This window comes from Clarias gariepinus, chromosome 14, assembly GCF_024256425.1.
Source record: "Clarias gariepinus isolate MV-2021 ecotype Netherlands chromosome 14, CGAR_prim_01v2, whole genome shotgun sequence".
NCBI lineage: Eukaryota > Metazoa > Chordata > Actinopteri > Siluriformes > Clariidae > Clarias > Clarias gariepinus.
This window is the reverse complement of record NC_071113.1, coordinates 8,802,373-8,829,872: the sequence shown is the minus strand read 5'-3', so window position 1 is coordinate 8,829,872 and position 27,500 is coordinate 8,802,373. Positions and strand designations below refer to the sequence as shown.

The following is a 27,500-nucleotide window of genomic DNA, read 5'->3' as shown; positions in this document are numbered from 1 at the left end:
TTTAGTGATTTGCCAGTTCGCATCCATTAGCTCGATTCTCCTTGTTATATAAGACAGCTACCAATCAGGGGGGCTGAACCCACTGAGAGGAAAGTACTATTTGTCGTCTCGCACAAACATGCGCTTACAGACACCCGTGATTGTCTAGTGATGCCCTGATTGACAGTGCAAAAAGATACGCCGCCCAGAAAGAATGGGCAATTTTCTCTTGATCTCCCACCACAATTGGCTTTAACACTGACTAAATTTGAACCATTTCGTTTTTTGCCCCTCGGGAGCCCTGCACTTTATTTTTAACCGGCTCACACCAGAGCATGATGAATACTTAGACCAAAGCCAACCTCAAGATTAGATACAGCATGTGGTGGGCACTAAGTAAACTAATACTATATTTGACTAAAAGTATTTGAGCCCTGGGTTATTTATGGCCCAGCAAGGATACAAAAAAAAATTCAAGATGTGATAATCTGGTCATTCAGTACATTCAGGTTGTAAGATGACTTTATTTTATTTCCACATTACGTTGCTGAGACTAGACCTGACCAACTGAACCAACCCCAGATCATACTGTAGCACTGCCTCCAGAGGGCGCAATGCATGACAGGTGCATCACTTGTGTACCCTGATGCACCCATTACTCTGATTACTCAGATCATATGACCTGTTTCCATTGCTCCAAAGTCCAATCTTTATGATCCCTAGCAAATTGAAGTCTAACTAAAAAGTGGTTTTCTTATGGACACACAGCTGTTTAGTCCCAACCCTGGGAGTTCTCATTCTTTACAATGCAACTTCAAACGTTTAAGTGATCTCTGACCAGGATCATTCATGATTTTATTCTGAAAATCTGAACACTTTATTTTTTCACAAGTTCTCACCTTCCAGGTTTTAATCATACGATGGACCATTCTTAAGCCAATCGCAGTATTTTTTTTCTCACTGTCTTTGGTTGGTGCTGGCCGATAATTTGATCTTTCTGAAACGCTGCTTCTGGTGTGCATTCATGGTAATGAAACCTTATGTTTATACACTTCTACCACTAACTCTTTTGGCCTAATTAAATTCACATTTATGCAAATTGGTTGGGCAGCTTAGAACTGGTTTGCGAAAGTAGGTTTAGCTTATTATGCAAATTATACAGAAGTCCGTGAACTTCGGTGCTTTGTTTGATCAGCGGAACAGAAAAATCTTGTTGCCTAGGTGACTCACGACCGAAGAAATATGGGCCAAAATATCAAACTCTGTGTTATATAAAAATATTTCTTTTTTCGCTGAAAAGCCAAGTTCTTTCTCATTTTTTGCACACAAGCAAGATTCCAAACTCAACGTGTCCGATGGATAGTCTGTATTTTAAGCTTTAATCAGCACAGGAAATGCGTCCCGTGATATCGGCCATTTTCTCTATACGCAGCTGATATCTGTGACCCTTACGCCACGTATAAATCTTTAATCCCTTCTTCACCGAGAGTTTGCTGAGGAAAAAGTCCGCTGAGCACATATTGTCTTTTACAAGAAGTGAGGCCTCTAAGGAAGGAAAGGAGCGTAGTGACAGCCAGGAGCTCTGTGTGTGGCAGCTGAGGAGCTATTTGGGACTAATTAGTTTGCTCAAGGGTGCAATGTTTGTGTGCAAATGCACTAGCCTTCCAATATCATTTCAGTTGTCTATATTCTCAGGGACTCAAATCCCAGGCCATGTCTATATCCTCGAGTAGTTTCCGTTCCAGAATGAAACGAAACGGATTTTCCAGTCGGACAGCGCGCAGTGTTATTTCTCTTCAAATTACATTTTCCCCACTGCTTCATGAATGCGTGGTGTGTTTTTTTTTCTTTCCATCCGATACTCCTGAGTCTTTCAAAGCCCAAAATCTGTATTCCATAAGTCATTTTTTTTTTTTTGTAAATTACATTTGTTAATGAAGGCAAAAGTAATCACAGTCTGCTGGGTTCTCAGTAGTAAGAGTCCCATTACTTCTCTAATTTTCCGTCTTAACAACCAAGATGTTTATTTTTTTTAATGTGAAACGCAATTAACTAAAATCCTCTAAACAGCTCGAGCGATAATCATTCTGTGAAGTGCTACGAAATAATCCTCCTTAGAAAAAAAAATGTTGCCTCTTTTACCAGGGCTTGTTCTCTATGTAAAGCACTGACTTGGCCATGGAAAATTTCCTTATGTGTATCATAAATACACTCGGTCATGGACCCAGGTGAGGGTTCATGGGAGTGTGATGGAAGAATGGATAATGGTGTATGAATATTACTATGGAATAAAAAAATATTAGATTATATCAGAGCAGTGTAACCTTGAAAGGGTGTTAGGAATCCAAGCGGTACTTTTGAATGTGTAACAGAACACAGTTATGAGAATAAAACCATATACTGTAGAGTTATGTCTCTATATAGTTCCCTGCTGCACTAATGTTTGGTGCAGCAGGGAACTAGTGCTTGGATACTGTAGCATTGTGGTGGAACGTTTTTTTTGGAGTGATGATGAGACTGTCTGCTTTACATCCGAAACAAAGGAACTCAATAAATGATCCCTAGTTTCACTTGGACACTTTGTGTTTTAGTATTTTTTTAAGTTGTTTGAGCCTAAAATAAAAGAAGCAGACAATACAATATTGTACTTTGCCTTTCAAAGTAGGAGAACCAAAATAAATGCCACTCATCTTCTACCTATTTTACCAGACTTGTGTGAATAAGTAACCATTACTGTACGTCTCTAAGAGAAGTGAGAGACATCAGAGAAAGAGGTGATGACATGACACAAGGTGGAACTTCTTTATTTAAAACAAAGGAAACATACTGTGCATGAAAAGGTCTAACATGGCACTTCTTATCACATTCGGTTTATGAATTCAGTTGTTTCTCTGTTTAACCAGACTGACACACAGAATTTGTTTAGGGTATACAGTAGTCTCCAGGGGCACTATTTGGACTCATAAAATATTAAACATCTTCCAATCATTTGCAATTAATTCTGCTTTCTGCGTTATAACTGGTTACAAGAATTCAGTCTTATACCTATTATTAGTGCAACATTAGGGTCTGTGTATAAACATCTATTGTCATGATGATAGGAGAGACCAGTAGACAGACCATCACACCCATATGTTGACCTTCACAGACACATACTGTAGTTAAAAGGTTGTTTAGAAGGTCTTTGTATTCTCGGCATTATAGCGTCACTTCAATAGAATTATGGGGCGCAAATTAATTCCAGCATGACCATGTTCCTGTGCACAAAGCGAAGCATTGTTCTCCAAAGTTGGTGTAAAATAACTTGAGTGTCCTGATGCTCTTTTGGCTGAATTAACACAAATTTCCATAGCTATGCTTTAAAATCTAGTAGAAAGCCATCCCAGGAGAGTGGAGGGTATTTTACCAGCAAAGGGGAACTAAATTTGGAATAGGGCACATTTGTTTTGTAGAATTTTGGTAAAAACAGATTTTCATATACCCTTTTTCCATCAAGGCGGTTCCAGAGCCTGTTCAGAGCTGGTACTCAATTTCAAACCAGTTCTTTGTTTGCATACAGTCAAAGCACCGGCCCTCAGACAGAAGAACCGGTACATCGCGGCACCAACACTTTGCTGGCCTAGAACAAAAAAAACCGCTTACGTCAGGGGCTAAGTGGCGGGATTACAGTATCTCGACTGACTTAATGTTTGCGACCGCCATCTTTAAATAATGCACTCAATATGCAATGGGTAGATAAAATTCTAATTCAAATTTTATTTTTCACATACACAGTCATACACAGTTTGATATGCAGTGAAATGCTTAGACAACTGCTCATGACCTTAAAATAAAAGACTCTGAATAGGAAATAAATATGAAAAATAAAATAGAAGGTAAATTTAACTAAAAGAATAAAATAACTGTACAACAAAAATACACAATATAGAAAATTTATGAAGAAATATAGAACAATAAGAAAACAGCTGTACAAAGTAGATATAGATTTATGCCATTTTTGTGTGGAATGAAGTTAGATATAAACAGTAATATAAAATGGAAATGTCCAGGGTTGTGCAATCCACATATTTAAAGTGTCTTGTGCGTGCAAATATGCTTAAAAGTGAGGTTTTTAAATTTTAATAAATTATTTCTAAGATTGATAAAGCCAGGAGCTGCTCGCTAATCCATTGTTGTTGTTATGCTCGCCGCTAGCATGGATACAGTATGTATATATTGTAGTAATCTGTAGACCTTTAAAAAATATAGCCAGTTCAATAGCGAACCTCCTTAGGCAAAAACCACAACTGTTGAATTATAGGAGGTCAACCTTCCTTTAATACAGTGCGAGTTAGCTGGACGACAGGCAGCGGTTTTAAGACTTTATATATCTGACAATTGTTAAGTCCAATGAGCAAATGAATTAGGGGGAATGTTCGAGTCAAAATGAAATGTTGCCTTCACTTGAGTCTACAAATTAATGAGCAAACAACCTCTCAATCACCTTCGCTAGGGAGTGGAGAAAGTGTCCGTTGCTTGGCAACGTTTGAATCTAAACCCTGTAGGAACTAGGATATTTTTCGGAGCGGAGATCCAAAAAATTTAATCGGAATACTACGACATAAAAACACAGCCTGGTGTCTTTAAACACCTTTTATTGGTTGTATAAAAGCAGTTTGACACTCTTGTTGGTGGGGTAGTCACTACGCTTCATCCATAATATCTGGCCTTTTATTTATTTTGTAAGAATAAGGTTTATATACTGTAAATATGACAGTCAGGGAAATATAAGCTTAAATCTTTTATGGGATAAAAGTACTGTGTAGTAAAAGAAGTTGATGGATGGTGGAACCACGGGGGTGCTTGCATTGACCCCCCACTTCACAACATCTATGATCCTTATGTCAAAGCAACTAATTCAGGATCTAAGAGTCTAAGAATACTGTCGAACTTAAACCCTGTTAAATAGAAGGTCAGAAGTGCAGCATGAAAAACACACACAGGGTTTTTCTTTTTTTAATCAGTGCCAATTTAAGTGTTTAGCCAACGGGTAGTTCTTCATTTTGTTTGAAGAAAGCCAGTGACTCAGCTGTTCAAACAGCTAAGGGAAATTCATTCCAGTACAGAGAAGAGTATTGACACATTTTTTTCCCCTTCGTACCTTGAGGCATAGTGTGTTGAGTCAAGCCGAGCTAAGAAGCATGATGCAGACGGGTTTATAAATGCGCTCAGCTAAGTGGCAACTGGACGGTTTTTGAATGTGTAGGCGGGCACCAGAGGGAGCGGTGGCTCAAGCGGATAAGGTACTAGGTTAAGGATCCGGGTTCGAGCCACACACAGCCGGTCCCAAGCCCCGGCCGTGCGGATTGGACAAGAGCAGCTAAAAGAGAGTTTAGGCAACGTTAGTGTTGTAAAGTTGTTGGGTGAAAGCCAGTAGAGGGAACACAACATAGGAGAATGTAGGTCTGCGTCTCGTCATCGAGCTCTCCTTCAGAGCGGGTCTCAATTTTCGATGCAGGAGACATCACAGAATTCTTTGATCTTAGCGTAGTAGATATGATAGTAATCAATAAAGTGTCTTTACAGTAGTGTTGTACTGTTTGGTTCCTTTTAAGCTCCCCATGTTACTGTAGTTGTCTCTTCGTGCATGGTTGCTCTAGTAAATTGTACAGTTTTTGTGATTTGTCGCTGTGAATGGCTCTGGTAATGGCTATGATCCACAAATTGGTTTTATTTTGTCTGAGGTGAGTGTTGTTTTTTTTTCTTGTTTAAACTGCACTCGGTACACTTTTTTTCCAAACATCTGTCAGCTTTAGATTTTATATTTGCATTACTGTCTTTAATCTCATGGGTTTTATTTACAAGCTGTTTTCTTCTTTGTCTTTCGGCTGTTCCCTTTCAGGGGTCGCCACAGCGAATCATCTGCCTCCATCTAACCCTATGCTCTGCATCCTCTTCTCTCACACCAACTAACTTCATGTCCTCTCTCACTGCATCCATAAATCTCCTCTTTGGTCTTCCTCTAGACCTCCTGCCTGGCAGTTCCAACGTCAGCATCCTTCTACCGATATATTCACAATCTCTCCTCTGAACATGCCCAAACCACCTCAATCTGGCCTCTCTGACTTTATCTCCAAAACATCTAACGTGGGTTGTCCCTCTGATAAACTCATTCTTAATCCTATCCATCCTTGTCACTCCCAAAGAGAACCTCAACATCTTCAGCTCTGCTACCTCCAGCTCTGCCTCCTGTCTTTTCTTCATTGCCACTGTTTCTAAGCCGTAGAGCATCGCTGGTCTCACCACTGTCCTGTACACCTTTCCTTTAATTCTCGCTGATACTCTTTTATCGCACAACACACCTGACACTTTTCTCCACCCATTCCAACCTGCCTGTACCCGCCTCTTCACCTCCTTTTCACACTCTCCGTTGCTCTGGACCGTTGACCCTAAGTACGTAAATTTACAAGCTGTTTTACTTATCATAAAGTAAAACAATTTTTTTTTTACTCTACATACTTTCTTAAGATTCAGTAAGTTAATGTTATATCTTTAGTTATGTAAAAGACAGGCTGACATAAAGGGATGGATGTTGATGAGACCGTACCATAGAGAGATGGTGACGGAGAGAAAGCAAATGAAAGAGATTGTGAACTTTGACAAGACGCGGCATGCCAGGGTTACAGTCGTGTTTTTACTCCTCGTGGCTTGCTCTGTTCACCCCCGAGTCCTCCACAATTAGTCGATGAATCATTTAAGGATTAAAACCCTGCACTATTGGAGGATGTGTGCGGGTGGATGTATGAATTCGGTGCTCGTGGCAGCGCTGAGAGGGTGCAGCCCACCCGTTGTCTTTATTTGTCACTTTCCTTCATTATCGATATTGTCTGCGGCACAGCAGGGTTGCAGCCCTGCACCGCTACATGTCAGGCCGACAAAGCGTGTCAGCCTCAAAAAGACTGGAAAAACAGCAACAGGATGGGGACATGCAAATCAGGAACTGGATGTCTAGTTTAACATGAATAGTCAGGCTAAAAATGCACATCAGTCCTGATGTTTTCCTGCTGTCGATCCTGCTGTTCGGCCGTAAATCTGCAGTATTAAGATTGTACTGACACATTTACGTATATATTTAAGGATTATTTAACATTGAACAGAAGAGAAAGTTGTACTAAATATCAGTATCAGTTTTCTTTTATATTTCTATCAGTTAACATTCGGGTTTTAGGGTTGAATCCCAAATGACATAAAATTTAGTAGTAGTGCGCCATTTAGGATGAACGATCTCTTGTTCCCCACATTAAGTAGTGCCCATGAACAGATTTTAAAGAGGGATTTGGGATTCAACCTTACGTTAGGTGCTAGCTAACTTTGTAGATTGTGTTATCCATAAGTCCACTTTTAAAAAAAGTTCAGAGGCAATTCGGATCAAATACTAATGTGACAAAGTGTTGCTTAAGATGACGGTGCTATCAGATGTATTTTTTTTTTCTAAAAGTGCTTATGTGACTGGTTTTAAATATAGATTTTTGGCAGGCCAAATCAACTAATTAACAATAATTTAAACACCTATGATGCAGATTGGTACATATTAGATTAAATGTTTCAGTGCTAATATACTCTATATCACAGTAGCACTTGTGGAATGCCTCTTGTCCGATCAGACGGCTCATTTTTATAATGCATTTTATATGGGTATTCTTACAATGTGTTGCTAATGACATGCAGCGTGAACAGGTTTTAACATTTAGTTGAATTTTCTTTCGTCATTTAGTTTTCATGCTTGACATGAAAAATTGGAAATTTATAGTAAGTAAACATTTAATGGCTTCAATGTTGAAGATAACACTAACTACCCCAAATGTTACATCTCTATTCCAAAATTCTGAGCTTTATAGTCCTCCTTTCCAGTTATAACAGCCGCCTCCATTAGATTTCAGAGGGAGGTCAGGCTCTGATCTTAGAAGAGGGGGTAGCGAAGGCGGTGCTCCGGTTCATCCGAAATGTTTGAGTTCATTCAGTTTGAGGTCACGGCTCTGTGAAGGGCACTCGAGCTCTTCAGTGCCAAACTTGCCAAACTAAATGTTCATGCATGGGTCATCATGAAGCTGGGACATGTTTGGGCCTGGTAGTTCCAGTAATGAGGAAATTGCAACCTTTCCAAACAGAGACATTCTAGACAATTGTGTGCGTTCTGCTTTGTGGCAACAGTTCGCAGGAGACTGACATACCGTATGAGAATGGCGGTCAGAAGTCTATAAACTTTTGGCTGCATAGTGTATAAAAGTTATCAGCTAGGTTCTGTACTACAATGAGATCAAGTACCACCCTTGAACTTGTAATGATCTAAAATTTATTTACGATTTTATCTGAAAGGGCACAGGAGCCAGTCGAGTGAAGTACAGAGTGGACTTGGAGAACTTCCCCTACAGTGCCAGCATCTTTGACCTTGAAGAGGACACAGGAAATATTCTGACCAGGGTCAACCTCAATGAGAGTCCCAACACCAAATTCACTGTGAGTACATCCTTTACATACGGTAGAAAAACACTGCATGCTAAGCTTTTCTACAAGAACTCCTTGTATGCTAGCAGTTGTTTTGTGCAGCTTCAGTGATGTACACATCTCCAGCTCCAGATTTCAAGATTGTATGCTGTTCTTTGTATTTATTTATTTTTTCGATCTGGTTTTGCTCTGAAATTTATTTTCCTTGACCTCCTAAAGCTGGTGATTATCGCTTATGACGACGGGGAGCCTGTGAAGTCCAGTAAGACCTTGGTGGAAATTACCGTCCTGCAGCCATCTGCCATTCCCATCTTCACTCAGGAGGAGTACAGGTAAATGCTCTGCTCAGAGAAGTTTCAGCGCAAATAGACCAATGTTGCCGTGATTACATTGCAATAGATCAGAGAAAAATCAACGTTTCTCTCCGGCAAAACACATTAGAGTTGGAAGAGTTTGAGTTTGGATCCGTGTTGTGTTGGAGTTACCAACAAGGCTCATACGCCCGGGTTTGTGTCTTGTCAGAAATGCTTCTGAAAATTCTGAAAGCCCTGAGTGTTTGTGTTTGTTTAGAACAACTGAAGCATCCTAGCTGTCCATCACACAAGCTGGAAGCACTTTTTGTTTCTTTTTTTGTTTTTTGTACCATCACATCATCTAATGGGAAATTTAAAAGCACTTCGCATGTGGTTGGCACAAACTATAGTCTACATGATTGGTAGTCTACAGTGTGATGCGATGCTTTGGGATTTTTTTGTTGTTTCCAGACCATTTTAAAGAAAAGAAACCTTGTCCATTTTTGTTTCCAACTGCTCCCATAAGTGTTAATTCAAGTGCTTGGTGAAGAGGTAGTTTTCGCTGAAGGCAGTCAGTGACTCAGCAATTCAGGCAGCCAGGGGAAGCTCATTCCGCCATCGGGTGACAAAGAAGAGTATTGATGCATGTCTTTTCATACCTTGAAGGATAATGGCTCCAGTCAAGCTAGAGCCTCAGAGGGAACATGGTGCAGAACAGGGTGTAATAATTTCTTTTTAAGTAGATGGGGACTGGTCTGTTTTGGCTTTGTATAGGCAAGCGTGAGTGGCTTAAATATGATAGCGGCGGCTACAGATCGAGTGGCACAGAGCAAGCGGGTAACGTTGGAGAACTTGGAGAAATGAAAAAAGGGTGAAGGAGTGAGCCTCAAGATGTCAAGGTAATAAACATAAGCAAGCTAGGCTAGCAATGTGAGGCAAGCGTGCACGTATCACTTTGCTGTAATCTGGCAGTTGTCCATGGGGAGATCACATTACAACCTAAAGGGCACCTATTATACAAAATTTACTTTTAAGACATGAAGATGACTCTCCATTGGGAGTTAACAAAGAAAAAGGTCAAAAAATATGTCTCTTACTTTTTTTTTTTTCTTTCGGTATTGGCAATGCAAGTAGATTTTCCTTCTGATGTGACCTAATCGAAACCCTCCCCAGTTTGTTGCTTAGCTCTGTTGTTTTCTGACTCGGCGTGATTCAGCAGTCACTTGTTTACATAGACACTGAAAAGGCTTCGTTTTAAGAAAAAAAATTCCCTGCTAAGTTTGTATAGAATTATAACAAAATCTAGAGCGTCCTGGGATGCATGCCCGAACATAAAAGCGGCGGTGATGGAAGTTGGTACTGCTAATAGGCAGTGTTGGGGGACGTTACATTTTAAAGGAACTAATTACATTGCAAAATTACTGTCATTAAAAAGTAATCAGTTACATTACAGCGTTACTTTCTGATAAAAGTAACTAGTTCAAGTACTTTTCCATTGCAGAAAATAAAAAGTCCTTTGTGCATGTTGTTTTAGTCAGGACCTTTATAATTATTCTACCATCAACACTCAGCGAAGTTTGGCCCATAATCTGTTAACTACTAATACCCCTATCTCACCTAGACAATGTTTGTTGTACCTACAAACAAGCTCTCGGAAACAGAACATATTTGTATGTTGGAGACTTGATGTACTTATATAAACATGATACCGATCTAACCTGTACAGTACCTAGGTATCATAATACTATCAGTGCATCTGTGTATCACTGATTCCCATCCATAGTAGCATAATCTAATCAAATATGGGTATTAAAATGAAATAATATCTAGTGTTTCATGCATATTTTGCAGAGCTCAATAAACAGTTGACCTAAGTAGATACCATGTGTGCAGGCATGACAGCTATGGCAGTTGTGACACTTGAATAGAAGAAGCAAGTAGTAGGATAATAATAATAGTAACAGATTGTTTTTTTTTCTTATTCCAGACTTGATAGTATCAGGTTTCAGCAGCTGCTAAGATTGTTGCAAAGACTAGATGAAGAATCATATTTAAAATAAATAAATAAGAATGTGAAATTACGTAAACCTGCCAGTGAAGTTTTTATGATAAAAGTTTATGAATATGTATGATAGCTCTAAGGTAAAGTGTTTGTGAATGTATTATATTCACGATATTGTTTTCTCAAAGGGCAGAGTGCACTTTCCTTGAATGCATTATGGGTACTTTATTAGATTAAATGCTTAATATATTTGACACCAGGGGTAATCAATTCATTTTTTTTCCTGGCAAATAAAGCAAATAACAGTTGCTTGAGAAGTCGCCTGCTTAAAGTCTTTTATTGATTTAAATACAGGAAGAGAAGACCATCTATCATCGCATCTTATATTCTGTATCTTGTGTATTAGAAAGTTAAATACTAAAATAAATAGTTCTATATTTCCTCTTCAAAAACATTGTGTTTTCCAGTACACCGTTTTATATAGGTATTGTTTGCAGTTGTGTGTTAAATATGACTGTTGGAGTTGAATTTGCTTAACTGGTTTCAGTTGGAAGCAGTACTTAAAGTATAGTGATAAGGTAAGGAAAACGTTAGTGTGATGTAATACCCAGACACAAAGTCAGTCTTTATATTCTTCTAGAAAGGCTTACAGTAATTAACACCGGGATAATAATGAATGGAAAATTAAATAAGAAGCTACAGTAGACACTTAAAAATATTATGCCAGTCTAGTATCAAATGATGACATCATAAGTAGCCATAAAGTGACTTTTAATAGACAGCCAGGAAAGTTGGATGGGTCCCAGAGCAAGTGTAGTGAGCAGCTTTTAGAGATTTGAGGATACGATTTGAGGGTACAGTATACAGTGTATACTGTATGTGTGTTGGTCAGTAGGGGTGTAACACAGTGCCACTGCTTGTATTCAGCCCTGTTTGTGTTGTATGTCTATATACGGCTGTTTATCCATCAGCCATCCATTGTTTACACCACTGGGGGCTTGTAACCTTGAGTCTATCCCAGGGAACACGGGCAGAAGATGTGGTACAGCCTGGATGGGCACATGGGTTCAAGCGGGCACACACACACACACACACACACACACACACCAGTAATACCAGGAAATACCAGTCAGTGTACAGTGTTCTCTTTCAAGCATATGTTTCGGTGTCTCACTATGGGATACGCCCCTTCCGCGTATTCCCCAGAAGCCCTATTACATTACGCCAGCCCCAATTGGCTGGCAGACTTGACGTTGTGTCTGGGAGCGGCCTTCCCCCATCCCCACCCCCCACCCCTGTATAAGCACAGCGTCACTGCGCCATTCAAAAACCTCTTCTCGCTTCACACCAGAAGCCTACCTTTCGAACTCTAGGCGAACGATTGGTCACCACAACGTTTTTCGCCTGGCTCCTTTAATCTACACTCCAGTTGATTTTAGGACCATTCAACTTCACTATGGCTGCAGCAATGCAGACCGCTAAAGCTAGGGAAGGAGGAGACGTGCAACTCTGTTTATGTCGGAACAAAATTTCGGGCAAACGTCTGCTCGGCGTGTCTTGGGCTGAAACATGCCCAACTGGTGATCGACAACCCCGGTTCCTGTAAACACTGCGCACGCTTTACCATGAAGAGCAGGTGCATTTACGTCGCAGGCTAGCGCGCCAAGCTAGCCTGTCGGGCCTCGACCCACTCCTTTCACCTAGCCCCACTCCAGCTGCCACTTCACAGGTATCCATTCCTGTAGAACTGCCCACCATGACAGCCTTATCCTGGGGTGAACAGCTCGATGCCTGAGTCCCTCTGACCCTCGTCAGTGCTAAGCACACTGAAGACGACGCGCTCGACTTCGAGGAAGAGGGACAATCCGACTTTCTTCTATCTGAGGAAGAGGAGGATTTCGAGGACTCCCCTTTCCTCCCACCCGTACACTCGGCTCAACCCCTTGCCGCTGTGTAGTGACAGATCTCTCTCTGCGGCTTCAGAGGTGCGCGGTGCAAGCCGCGGGTAAGGCCATGGTCACGATGGTCATTCAGGAGAGAGGACGGTGGCTCAACCTAGCGAATCTCTCTGACAGAGAAAAAGAATCCATTCTGGATGCACCAGTGGTTGCAGACGGCATCTTCGGCTCGGCTCTAACCCTGATGCAGAAGAGATGCGAAGAAAAGAAGAGGGACGACGAGGCTTTACAGCTTTGTATGCCCAATAAGGCACAGTCGGCACCCCCTCCGCCACCTCGACAGACCTTCACACAAGTCACAGCACGCCCACCCCCCAGTTATCGCATTCCCAGACGGCAAAGACCGAACCTGAATGCCCCCAGTTCGCTAGTTCCCGACCTTCAGAAATTACAAGTTCAACAAGGGACGAGTTCTGGAGTCCGTTTCAGTTTAAAAGCCTGCATCTCTGATGGTATGGGGTTGCATGAGTGCGTGTGGCATTGGAAGCTTGCATGTCTGGAAAGACACCATCAATGCAGAAAAATAAATTTAGGTTCTGGAACAACATATGCTCCCATCCAGACATCATCTCTTTCAGGGAAGACCCTGCATTTTTCAACAAGATAATGCCAGACCACATTCTGCATCAATCACAACATCATGGCTGCGTAGGAGAAGGACCCGGGTACTTAAATGGCCAATCTGCAGTCCAGATCTTTCACCTATAGAGAACATTTGGCGCATCATAAAGGGGAAGGTGCGACAAAGAAGGCCCAAGACGATTGAACAGTTAGAGGCCTGTATTAGACAAGAATGGGAGAAACTGGTCTCCTCGGTCCCCAGACGTCTGTTGAGTGTTGTAAGAAAAAGGGGAGATGCCACACAGTGGTGAAAATGGCCTTGTCCGAACTTTTTTTGGATTTGTTGACACCATGAAATTTTGAATCAAAATATTTTTCCCTTAAAATGATACATTTTCTCAGTTTAAACTTTTGTTCCGTGATTTATGTTCTATTCTGAATAAAATATTAGAAGTTGGCACCTCCACATCATTGCATTCAGTTTTTATTCACGATTTGTATAGTGTCCCAACTTTTTTGGAATCCGGTTTGTACTCAGACCGGCCCGTCTGGCACCTACAACCATGCCACGCTCAAAATTGCTTAAGTCACCTTTCTTTCCCATTCTGGTTGACATTCAATTTGGAGTTCAGGAGATTGTCTTTACCAGGACCACACGCCTTAATGCATTGAAGCAACTGCCGTGTGCTTGGTTGATTAGATAATTGCATTAATGAGAAATTAAACAGGTGTTCCTAATAATCCTTTAGGTAAGTGTATATTCCAGTAGCAGTTTTTTAAATCTGTCATTGATCAGTGTTGTGTTTCTGGTATGGAACTGCTCGAGTTAAAAGGGTTAATACCCGAATACAGATTCGCCGAGGTTTAGTGGTTAATAATGTCACCTTGCACTTCCCTGGGTGAGGGTTTGAATCTTACCTGCGGTCCGTGTGCATAGAGTTTGCATGTTCTCCCGGTGCTTAGGGGGTTTCCTTTAGGTATTCTACTGGTGATCCTCTACCCATCTTGGCTTCTGAGAGACACTGCCACTCTGAGAAGCTCTTTTTATACCCAATCATGTTGCCAATTGACCTAATTGGTGTTAATTGGTCTTTCAGCTCCTCGTTATGCTCAAATTTACTTTTTCCAGCCTCTTATTGCTACTTGACATCATGAAATTTTGAATCAACATATTTTTCTCTTAAAATTATACATTTTCTCAGTTTAAACTTTTGTTCCGTGATTTATGTTCTATTTTGAATAAAATATTAGAAGTTGGCACCTCCACATCATTGCATTCAGTTTTTATTCACGATTTGTATTGTGTCCCAACTTTTTTGGAATCCGGTTTGTATTTCACAATCTGCTCAGTTACTGGGATTTTCACGCACAACCATTTCTAGGTTTACAAAGAATGGTGTGAAAAGGGAAAAACATCCAATATGCGGCAGTCCTGTGGGCGAAAATGCCTTGTTGATGCTAGAGGTCAGAGGAGAATGGGCCGACTAATTCAAGCTGATAGAAGAGCAACTTTACAACCGAGGTATGCAGCAAAGCATTTGTAAAACCACAGCACGCACAACCTTGAGGCGGATGGGCTACAACAGCAGAAGACCCCACCAGGTACCACTTATCTCCACTACAAATAGGAAAAAGAGGCTACTATTTGCACGAGCTTACCAAAATTGGACAGTTGAAGACTGGAAAAATGTTGCCTGGTCTGATGAGTCTCGATTTCTGTTAAGACATTCAAATGATAAAGTCAGAATTTGGCGTAAACAGAATGAGAACATGGATCCATCGTGCCTTGTTACCACTGTGCAGGCTGGTGGTGGTGGTGTAATTGTGTGGGGGATGTTTTCTTGGCACACTTTAGGCCCCTTAGTTCCAATTGGGCATCGTTTAAATGCCACGGGCTACCTGAGCATTGTTTCTGACCATGTCCATCCCTTTATGACCACCATGTACCCATCCTCTGATGGCTACTTCCAGCAGGATAATGCACCATGTCACAAAGCTTGAATCATTTTAAATTGGTTTCTTCAACATGACAATGAGTTCACTGTACTAAAATGGCCCCCACAGTCAACAGATCTCAACCCAATAGAGCATCTTTGGGATGTGGTGGAACGGGAGCTTCGTGCCCTGGATGTGCATCCCACAAATCTCCATCAACTGCAAGATGCTATCCTATCAATATGGGCCAACATTTCTAAAGAATGCTTTCAGCACCTTGTTAAATCAATGCCACGTAGAATTAAGGAAGTTTCGAAGGCGAAAGGGGGTAAAACACCGTATTAGGATGGTGTTCCTAATAATCCTTTAGGTAAGTGTATATACTGCTACTGGAATATATATATATATATGTTTAGTTGGTCCACCCTTTGCAGCTACTGCATAACAGCTTCAACTCTTCTCAAACTTTCCACAAGGTTTAGGAGTGTGTTTATGGAAATTTCGGACCATTCTTTCAAAAGCACGTTTGTGAGGTCAGACACTGATGTTGGACGCAAAGGCCTGGCTCGCAGTCTCCGCTCTAATTCATATCAAAAGGTGGTCTATCAGGTTGAGGTCAGGACTCTGCGCAGGCCGGTCCAGTTCTTTCACACCGAACTTGCTCATCTGTGTCTTTATGGACCTTGCTTTGTGCACTGGTGGGCAGTCATGTGAAACCTGGAAGGGGCCGTCCCCAAACTGTTCCCATAAAGTTGGGAGCATGAAACTGTCCAAAATGTCTTGTTATGCTGAAGCATTAAGAGTTTTATTCACTGGAAGTAAGGGGTCGGGCCCAACAACTGAAAAACAACACCAGTTCCAGTTCATGTTTGTATATTTGGTAAAAAAAATATTACATTTATTTCATCAAGTTGCCTAGGTTGGGCTCTATATTGAACAATCCTGACCTGCCTAACTTTTACTTTTATGCATTGGAAGATGCTCTTATCCAGAGCGACTTACAAAAGTGATTTGAAGTTTCCGTCATTGGATATATCTTTACGCTGGTGACTACAGTAGGTTAGTAACTAAGTACCATCAGTCAGATACTATTGCGAAGGTTTTTTTTCCGGGTGGAATTAACCCTAATATTGAAGAAACAAACAGGTCTTAAGTCTTCGTTTAAAGATTGCCAGAGAAGCTGTACGGAGATCTAGAAAAGGTTCATTCCACCATCCAAGTACCAAAATAGAAAACAGTCTTCCTAGATGCATGTCCTTCTCCATCCCTGGGACATAGTGGGACCAACCGAGCGGTGATGGAGGATCGGAGGGAACGTAAAACGAGGAGGGGTGTGATTAGAACTGAGAAGTAAGTGGGTGCTGGGCCGTTTTTAAAATTTGATGCAGGAAGCTACAGGAAGCCAGTGTAGGATATTGGAGAAGTGGGGTGGTGTATAAGAACTTGGAAGATGATCAGCTGCGATTACAATGTGGTGATGCAAAAAAAAAAGGAAATGGTAAAATAACAATAGATAAAAATCCTCTGGGTTTTAAGGGCTATACCCAAAATGTGTCTCACCAAAACGTGAAGGTGACCATGTGTGTGTGTGTAAAACATTTTATTTTGTGTTTGTAAGCACGTGTGTATAACACACGTGTGTGTGCGCGCGTGTAAAGCAAAAATAAGGTCTCATTAGAAGGTTAAAAATCTATTTTCTCCCGCTCTGTTTCAGCATGTTATGTGTGTGTGCGCGCACCGTGGCGGGTCACACTCTCTCTCTCTCTCTCTCTCTCTCTCGCTCTCTCTGCGCATGCGCTGGGTGTGAGGGAGCGCGTGGAAGACTGTTTGGCGTCTTGCCAGTTTTTCTGAAAAAACTTTCCGTTTTCTTTAACCCCCATTTCTTTCTTTATTTATTTATTTATTTATTTATTTTTATTAATTTATTTTCCCTTAATCATTATTTAGCGAATGCGTTTTAAAAGACATTTAGTAAAAAACTTTATAGTGAGAGAGAGAGCGAGGCACCATGGCCTCTGATGCCGGTGGGGAAAGTTTGTCTCTCCGTAATGGTGTCAGGTGTGTGACGGACAATGGGGTACTGGTGGAGGAGGTACTGTTAGCGGTGGGAGAGCAGGTCGGGTGCGACAACATCTACTCAGCCTCCCGGATGAACAAAGCGGTGGTGGTGTTTGTGAAAAAGACGAGCCTCGTGAGCGCACTCATAAAGAGCGGAATAACCGTGAGAGGATCTGCGGTCCAGGTCACCCCTCTGTCTGTCCCCGTGACGAGAGTGGTGATCTCTAACGTGCCTCCGTTTATACAGGACGAGGTGATCATGAGGGAGCTGGCCCGATTCGGGAGGTTCGTCAGCCCCATGTTTACAGCAGTGATTCCATCAGTATGCACTCACATGAGTGTCATTAGCAATGTTCCTTGCTAATTTTTCCGACAAAACAGTCTTTCGGTTAATGTGTGTTTATGTGAAACTCAAATAAGAAAGGCGGTATTGTGTAAGAAAGTCTCATTGAAAGGTTAAAAATCCATTTTCTTTCTTAGCCTCTCATGTGTGTGTGTGTGTGTGTGTGTGTGTGCGGGCGTAATTTGACACTGTGCCAGTTCACACACTCTTTCTTGGGACGGGAGGGGCTTCACACACACACACACACACACACACACAGTGTGAAACACTTAAATGTAAACACTTATCTGTCAGGATATATTTGTACTTTTTTTTTTTTAAAGGTAACGTGCAGGTTAATTTGTTGTACTTTTACTTTATATTTTGTGTTAATTATTTTTTATGTTTTTTTGGGAGCTGTGGAATGAATAATTTGAGTTTCCATTATTTCATATGGGAAAATGAAATCTGGTTCACGAGTCTTTTGGAATACGATCCCGCTTTCAGAATTAATTTTGCTCGTAATCCAAGGTTCCACTGTACGATCACACCTTGCCTATGGAAAAATGGCAGCATTGTCAGCAATATGGACATTGTAGCTCTAACTAAGATAACAACTTAATTTTCAGATTGACATATGAGTCGGACTTATTTCTTAATCCCAGTCGTGCACTTATTGTTTATTAATACTCACCTGTGATATTTTATATGAACTATTCACAAGCAAACAAACAAAAACATTACCTGATTTAAACCACAACGATCCTGACCAGGCAGTTACTAAAGATGAAAGAATGAATAAAAGTAAAGTCACTGAGCATGTTCTTGTTAATGAGCTTCACACATATCACTTGCATGTAAATTTACTCACTCATATACATTCACACTCACTCATATAAAGGGTTGCGTGGGGCCTGAAGCCTATCCCAGAAAACTTAGGGCACAAAGAAGGGTACTTCCTGTACTGGGTGACAATGCATTACAGGGCACACAGATCACACACTCTATGAGCAGTTCGGGAACACCAATTTACCTAATCTGCATGTCTTTGGACTGCGGGTGGAGCATGCAAATTGAAGGAACAGAAATGCCCCTTTGTACAACCTAATAGTTGTTCATAGTCAGAGTGAGACTAGAACAAGGGGTTGTACAGTAACTAAATCTTGCTTTTTATGTATTAAAATGATTTGAAATCATTCATTTGAGCAGTTAAACGAGAAATCTATTATGCATGCAGTTCTTTTAGGGAAAAAATTTTCAAATTCATTTCTGGGTTTGCGTATGTTTACTTTATGTATAATTAGACTCACTAATGTGAACCTTGCAGTTATTTAATGGCCAATGATTTTTTGCAATTTTTTTTTTTTTTTACAGATTACACTGTAAAGTTTTAAATTTATACTTATTGCACATGATGTGGATTTAATACACATTAATTGTGAAACCTTGTCATTTTTGATATTAATTAAGATATATTAAAGATAATCTAAAAAAAATAAATAAAAAGTCCATAAATGTAGACGAATGAGTTATTTAGTTAAGAGTAAAGGCACAGGAATAAAAGGAGGATATGCTGGGTTGTGCTGTGGCAAAGCTGGCATTAGGTCACTAGAAGATTTAGCGCATGCTGTTTAGGTGGAAATGGATATTTAGGAGACCAGTATAAAATTATTTTGTAGAGGTACAGTAGAAAGCTCGCTGATAAATCGGTTGTATTTTCCACAGCATCTTCTTTTAATTCTGTGCAACACTTCTGAGCCGACTTTTATCCAACTGAAAAACTTTTTTCTACTGGTATGAATCAACCTACATTGAATCGAGCATATACACCATGCTTGTTTGTGTTCTGTATGCCATCTGTGAGAAAAATCCGAAGGGTGTTAAGGTCAGACCGGAACTTTTGATTGTGAAGAATAACAGAACACAGTTATGAGATTAACACCTTCCTTTATTTCTCTATATAGTCCCCTGCTACACTGATGCACTTATTCCAGTGTTTTACTAGGTGCTTAGATAACATCAAGGTAAAAGGAGTTTTCAGTACACCAGAGCCGTGAGCAGACTGCCTGCTTTTTATCTAAAACACTGGCCTCCCAGGAACTCCTTTAATGGCTTAGATAAGTTGAAAAGGCTTGGCGCGAGGTCAGGACTGTACGGGAGATAACTCCTAGCCGAGTACCTGTAATGCACAAGTGTTAATTGTAAATAAGTGTGAATACAGTTTTCTTAGACAGAAACGTCTCTTCTGCAGGTTGATGACAAGTTACCTGATGATTTTCAAGGATTAGGCGTTCCACTCGCTGGATGTTCACAGGAATGACTGCAGTGGGCTCTCAGGGATGATCATTAGGAATCGATTTGAAGTACAGGACTTGATTCTTGAAACATTTGTACCATTTAGAAGTTTTACTGCAGCTAAGAGTCTCATTACTGTAACGTGCTTGAAGTCTTCTGTAAGTATCCATCAGCTTTATGCCTTCATTTACAAGAAGTTTTGTTTAACTACAAGTCGCGGTGTGTTAAACACCTCTTGTTATTCTAGTGACAATTTCAATGTCGCTTACAAACACGTAAACATTTTTTGTAACTGATTAATAAATGAAGTTGACGTTCGGTTTGCATCGCTATTCTACAGTCAGCCTTCTTGCTTGCTTTGTCCTTTTTCTAATCATACCCCATGATGGACCTGCTTACCGAAAAAAGAAAAACAAAAAAGTTCATAAAAAGTCAGACATGGCCATTTTTTGACTGTAGCAAATATAAGCAGTGAAAAGTTCTTTTAAACACCAATGCAGTCAGATAAAAGGATTTCGCTTGTGGCAGTTTCCCAGATTTCCTCTGTTTAAACCGGCAGCCTTTGCATTTTGCAATGCGGCTTATCCCATAAAACCCACCTAATGAAGCTACAGCGACTTTTACTAAATCACCAAGCGGGCACCTTGAAACTTCAGAGTTTGTCATTTTGACGATCACAGCAATCGCTGTCTTATTTTTCTGCTTACCACCGTGGATGCTTACATACATCTTTTTCTCTCTCTCCAATCCACCCACTCCTGGTGCATGAATATACAGGAGATAAACCTGCCATGGTTCTGAGGCAGGATGTGATGAATACAAGCGCTTAACATTTGGCACATGGTTGGAAGTAGATTGCTTCTTCTTTTTCTTTCTTTTTTTTTTTTTTTTGGAACTCTTATCTGAGCAAAGACCGTGTCTAGTTTCATTCATGAGGTAAGGATTATATGTCAAGCACAATAATTATGTAAAGAGATGAAATGGAACAAAGTGATCTAGTAACCTTAAAATTATCAAATGCTGCACGGAGAAAAATAAACGTTTTGTTAGCGTTACCCACATAACCCGAACGCTAATACCGTAACATGAGGACCACTGAGCACTGCGTGTCATATTTTTCTTCTAAACGTGGACACTGACAGGTCTGTTTTTAAGCGTTATTCCTCCAAACATACCCCTTGAAGAAGTAATACACTGAGTGAGCTCTACATTCCTGGAGTGTGCCGATTATTGTGATGCAACTAACAATTAGCACGCCTTGGTCTGGGGTCTCCGTAATGCTGCCTGGTTGTTCCGCCGTGTTGCACTTTTCAGGTGAAGCAAATCAACATGGTGTTCAAATGTCATCTGTTACGGGTCGGTGCGTTCAGAGCAGTAAGACTCCAATTAGCCATGCGCGCTGCTCCCGCTGCTAGTTCGGCTCATCTTCCTTCTATACTCCACAGCCAAGGCTGACTGAAGTAATGAGGGCTTTTAGGCCAAGGTAGACTCTCGCGCTACATTGGAGAACTTGTACTATTAGTATTCAGTCTTCTCCACAGGGTCAGACAAACAAGCATGCCATTAGCATAGCGCCACTGATTAGCATGCGCCAACCTCGGCTGTGTCGCTAGCTTGTTAATGTGTGTTTTTAAAGCGTCATCGATTTGTTCGGCCGTTTCCTTTGAGGGGAATACTTATCAGCAGGTTAGGGGCTGTTCAAGTCCCCCATGTATTCAGTTTAAACTAAGTTGAAGGATCCGTCGATGTTAAGTTGTCAACGTAAATGTGGTTATCAATATCATATGATGATTTTCAGTTTTTTCTTTGTCTCAAATTGTTATATTTAAATTAAATCTAAATTCTAATTTTCAAATTTAAATTTTATTTCTCACATACAGTCATACACAACACAATATGCAGTAAAATGCTTAAACGACCGCCCGTGACCTTAAAAATAAAAACATAATTGATAGGAAATAAATATGGAATAAAGTAAGAAATAAAATGTAGAGAATAACTTCAGCTAAGAAAAGAAAAATATATCTATAGAAAATAATAAGAAAAATCTTGGAAAATTCTAGCTATACAAATATGAAAAAATAAATGATTTTCTGTATAAATATAGAAACTTTAGTATGGAGATGATTTAAATAGAAATGAATGGTGATGTGCAAATATGCATGAAAATGTCTTTTGTGTCTAATGTGAAAGTGTCACATGATTAAATGTCGCAAAATTATATGATGTTGGTTCTGTTCATCTTGGTGTGAAAAGATGATGCCATTTAAGCTATTTTTCCACTTGTTGCCACTTAGCAGTAGCTTATCTAACTAGCAAGATGAAATGATTTTGATATATGATGGCTGTTACATAGCTTTAAACACCATATTTGTTGCACCCATTGCCAGTTGACCTCCTAGTGGCCATTATTATAATACACTTGGCTATCGCTGGGTGGCACGTTGGCGTAGTGGTTAGCACTGTGGCCATGCACCTGCAGGGTCAAGAGTTCTATTCCCCTCATTCTATTCTATTGAATGTTTATGCTGTATTTGAAATTAGAGCAGAGTATGAAAAAAAGTAAAAGGAAACTGGAGGACCTTGTGGAACCCCAACAAGCACGGAGAGAGCATGCAGACTCCAAGTACACAGACTAAAGGCGATATTTAAAGGTGAGGTAGAAAACCACCAGTGCTAAACCATTCTTATTTTTCAAGTATGTAAAAGAAACTAAATATTTTAAACAATTAATCAGAGAGATTGTTTAACAGTCATTTGAATGTTTCCATGATAATCTGATGGTTTGTGTTGGAAAAGCTCACATGGTCTGCACATCAAAACACCAGTGAACACCTCCGTGCCGAATGCTGCACCATAAGCACAATGCAAGCATGCAGAACACGGAACAGCGAGCCGGGCAGCCCTGAGACCTCTCGGCATGATAGTACCAAACTCTATGTCATCAGCACAAATGACAGGCACAGTGAATGTGATCAGGCACTGCACTCCATCCACGGAGCACGGCCAGACACACTTCACACATTGAAGATTAAGGCCACGCTGCTTAAGAGTCGTTTTGGGATTCCATTAGAGCTATGGGCTAGAGTCAGATAATGCTTGTGTGTGTCGATACCTCTTTGATAGATCATTTACTTTACATTCTTAGATGTAAGAGATTATTTGGTTACGCTTATATAGCTAGGTTTCTTTACTTTGCAAATCTTGTAAAATATGTCTTTCAGAAGTTGTTGTTTCTTCTTTGCTTTGTTCAATAGGTAAAAAAAAACTTTAGCTTAATTCATAGCTCAACTGCCCAGTTATACTCAACTGTATGCAGATGTTCAGTTCAGTGCATGCTAGGATAATTTTCCTGCCACAAGGCATGGCACACCCTGGACAGGGTGCCAGTCTGTTGCAGGGCACACATGCACACACCACACACTCATTCACACACTACGGGCAGTTTGGAAACATCGATTAGCCTAATTTAATGTCTTTGGACTGTGGGAGGGGACCAGAGTAAACGGAGGAAACTTATGAAACACTTAGAGAACATGCACAGGGACAAGTTCTTTTGTAAAATTGTTTGTCTTTCTAACATTTTGTAAGGATGACATCCATTGGTTATCTTTTGCTTATAAGGTTCTTGGGGAATAACCTCTAAACTAGCACTATAAGCACTGTGAGTGAGTGAGTTAAAATATATCCATCACAAAGAGTTTAGGACAGTATCTTGTAAAACACTTGTCCTCCCATTTCAGATGCTAATGGAGACATACATTGCACACGTGACATTCAGTGTCCATGCTTTTCACCTTCTTCTTCTGTATATATATATTTTTTTATGCTCAGTAGCCAGATGCTGGATGGTGCTCTCATCCACCTGCTTGTCGTATCTCATTACTGCAGATGTAAAAGTAAAAAAAAAAAAAATCAATGGATGTCGAAACGTTTTCTTTTTTTCTTTCCCGTTTTGCTTTACATGCAATGAGTAATGCCACTGCAGCCCTAACAGTATTCATTTGGCTTATCTACTAGACTTAGTGCTATAAAATCTATTAAATTAAATAATAAAATGGTTCTAATCTATTTATCCTTACAGCTATAAAACAACAACACAGAAAATTAATATTTAATTAATAACGTATATCTCATTAGTTTGTCTATTGTCAATACACACAATTTTTAGGCTTAATCTTATTAGGTGCATAAGGTGGCCATAATTTGAAATCTTTACTTACCACTTCAGCTCACAGAGCTTTAGGCAGATGCAGGTGTATTTCTAATTAAAAAAGACTCACATATGTCTGATACCAAGAAATGCAAAAAAAAAAAAAAAAAAAAAGTCAAAACGGTGTAAAAAAAAATAAATAATGCCACATTGCCAGTTTCCTGCGAAACAGCTGAAGTAAGTGAGGGTTGTTTTGGACAAGCTCCATTTTTGGCAAAACAAGAACGGATTAAGAAAGAAGTATGCGCTCAGTGCATGACAACCCCGGCCAACAAATTAAAAAACTGAGGCCAAGGCTTGAGTTTAAAACATTTTATCTCCTTAGTAACTGCTTCTAATTCGTGCTTCCGAGTTGTCTCTAAACCATCCATGTTATTCTGTTCAAGGGTGACATACGCTACAGTGCTAACTAGCACAAGCTCCTAACACAAGGCTAAGTCCAAAATCCCTCTCTACTCCCTGATCAAGGGCACTACTTGGTGTGTGAAACAAAGGATTGTACATGCTACTTAGCGCACTAGGTTTCCATTTAATGCCATTTGGGATTTAACTCAGAAACCCCAAAAGGTAGCTGATGGTCTAAATTAAAGTAAATACGACTTTGGGCTAGATACTGTAGAACAATTACGAATTGAAATCTCCTTTTTACCCCTGTAAATTACACTAACTGTCAGTCGCCAGCTCAACACTAGTTCTGCCAGTCACAGCTAGTTAGTTCTGCCAGTCTTCTAAGGATATTGTGTTGGCAGAGCAAAATAGCTGGCTGTCATAGCCGTATAACAGTGCTGATATTCAGCACAACAGCACTCCCTCTCGTGTGATGTTGGTTAATTAGAATACAAAACACTTATAACTGTTTGACACATGTATGTTTTTGTTTTTAGGTTTGTTTATTTGTTCATATGGGGAAGGTAAAAACTGGTATAATGTGGTTGGTACATCGATTTGAAATACCTGACAGATTTTGCAGCACTTTCCTAAACATAGTCAAAGTCGGACACCCAACAGGGAGCCTTGACGGACAGACCTGGTTTGGACACTAATGGGACATCCTCTGTAGGTTGCATGCTCACCGGGTAAAGAGAAAACATGTTGAACTCTATAAATAAGCACCACAAACTCTGGGAGGGTGGTCCAAAACTGACAGAATCTTACCAAACCTTAACACCTGGTCTTGCTATCATGGTTCGGAGCAGTGTGAACAAGTTATGTGAACGTGTTAGGAATAACACGACATGTTCTGGAGCTAAGATTTAAATGAAAGCTAATTCTTCTTTAGATGTTTTCGCCATCGTCCAAACCTGATCATTGTAGCACTACCAACATGAGGCAGGGTGGATCCATGGATTTATGCTGGTTACCACCAGACTCTGATCCTGCTATCTCACAGCCTGTCAAGATGTGCAACAGCAACAATCAATATTCCAATTACCATATAATTCCAACACATGACCTTATCTCCCTGTTCTTATCTACTATTGTGTTGTACTGCTGTAACCTATTCACTCGAAAGTTCAGCATATGTTCGGGAATGCTCCTCTAAATACTGTTGCTGCGGAGTGTTTGCCAGAGTATGACCTTTCTGTTAGCTTAAATATATCGGGTCATTCTTTAACCTTTCTCATTCACATGGTCCATCTGCAACACTGTCGTCTGATGTTTGCTCCTGCACCGGAACAAAAGCCAAGGGCATTTGCCAATATATTCAGAGCTGACCGAGACCTGGTGCTGTTTCTCAGTTTCGGCCATAAAAGTCCTAGATCAAAATAAGTACACATACACTCCCGTTCAAAAGTTTTAGAACACTTTCTAACTCTATGATGGTTCCTGATTTTTATTTCTTACTACATTGTAAAGGAATGCTGAAGGTGTCCAAAAATGCATTAATCTCCTTTGAACAGTTGATATTGAGATGTTTCTGCTACTGTACTTATGCTCTGTAAAGACTTCATAACGCCTCTAATCTGAGGTGCTGGTTGTTAATTGGTCATTTTTCAGGCTGATAACTCTAAATGAACTTCTTGTCTGAGGCAGAGGTAGGTTTTGGTCTCGCCCTCCTGGGACGGCCTTCATGAGAGCCAGTTTCATTATGGTGCTTGACGGATTTTGCAAATGCACTTGACAATACTGTTCTTGCAAGAACTACAGAAAGGCTGACCTCTGTGTCTTAAAATAACAACTAACTGTTGTTTTTGTTGTTGTTACGTAATTACCTAATTCCATATGTGTTATTTTATAGTTTTGAAATCCCCAGTATTGTTGTAGAATGTAGAAAATAAATCACTAAACAAAAAAAAAAGAGAAAAAGTGTACTAAAACTTTTAAACGGTAGTGTAACTTACTGTAGTACATTAAAGCAGCCAACACAATAAAGCAAAGTAATACACCACCATAATATTCCCTGGGCTACAGAGACAAAATAGACAGTGTCTTCACAAATAAAAGAGAAAATTCTTAGACTTACTGTAGCTCTTTGTCCTAAATTCAGATTTACATGGTAAGGGTTCGAAAATGGTAAATAATTTTTTGCCCATGAGTTGAGATTGCTGTTAATAGCACGCATAATGACATAATTGCATGCTCACTGATGGCTGATCTAGTGCTAATGCGACTAATGATGGCATACTGCAAAGCTGTACTGCAAAGTTGCTTAAATGACACGGATACAAAGCTTGATTTGAATCTACAAAAAGTTATATGGCGTAAGGATCAAATAGGTACAAATACTGTAGTCTTAATGATGAAATAGAAATTAATCATGCTAATGATCATATACGTACAGTACATACATATGTAAATATACAGTATATTATATATACACACACACAATACTTATTACTTTACCCTTACATTAAAATATATTTCTTTGTTTTCATTGCTTCTTTATCTCACTTGATCAATAAAGCAAAGGTACTTGCTTTGCATAGTGGCTGCTATGAGTGGACTGTCTGTGTTTTAAGTGTTTTAGGAGAATGTTAAGGTTAAGAAAGTGATGTTTCCACACTTCGACTCCAGCAGTAATAAAAGACAGGTACTTTTTGCGGAGGTTCTACACGGTTGTGAAAATTCGAATATATATACATGGGTCTCCACGGCTTCTAGTTGGACTACAGAGGTTCTTGGATGGATGGATGGATGGATGGATGGATGGGTAGATTGATGGATGGATGGATGAGTAGATTGATGGATGGATGCGTCGAAGATCATCCACAATACTTTTTGTGAAATGGAATTTTGCATGCACTCTAGTAAAAGCAGAGAAAAACGTTACAAACCGTAAAATATGCATAAGTGATTTGTGTACAATTGTGTTGCAATCATACCTAATTTGAAAGCACTATGATATGGAATTCACCAAAGATCACATCATATACTCTGTGACAAGTTGCACTTAATCTAG

At 40.0% G+C, this 27,500-nt stretch overlaps 1 protein-coding gene across 1 annotated transcript in view; it reads left to right on the top strand.

Annotated features, from left to right (window-relative positions):
* Nucleotides 1–27,500, top strand: part of pcdh15b (protocadherin-related 15b) — a 244,070-nt gene that overhangs the window by 169,328 nt on the left and 47,242 nt on the right. Inside the window, exons 23-24 of the mRNA XM_053511130.1 lie at nucleotides 8,335–8,475; nucleotides 8,683–8,795. Coding sequence (XP_053367105.1) covers nucleotides 8,335–8,475; nucleotides 8,683–8,795 — 254 coding nt within the window. The remainder of the gene's footprint in view (nucleotides 1–8,334; nucleotides 8,476–8,682; nucleotides 8,796–27,500) is intronic.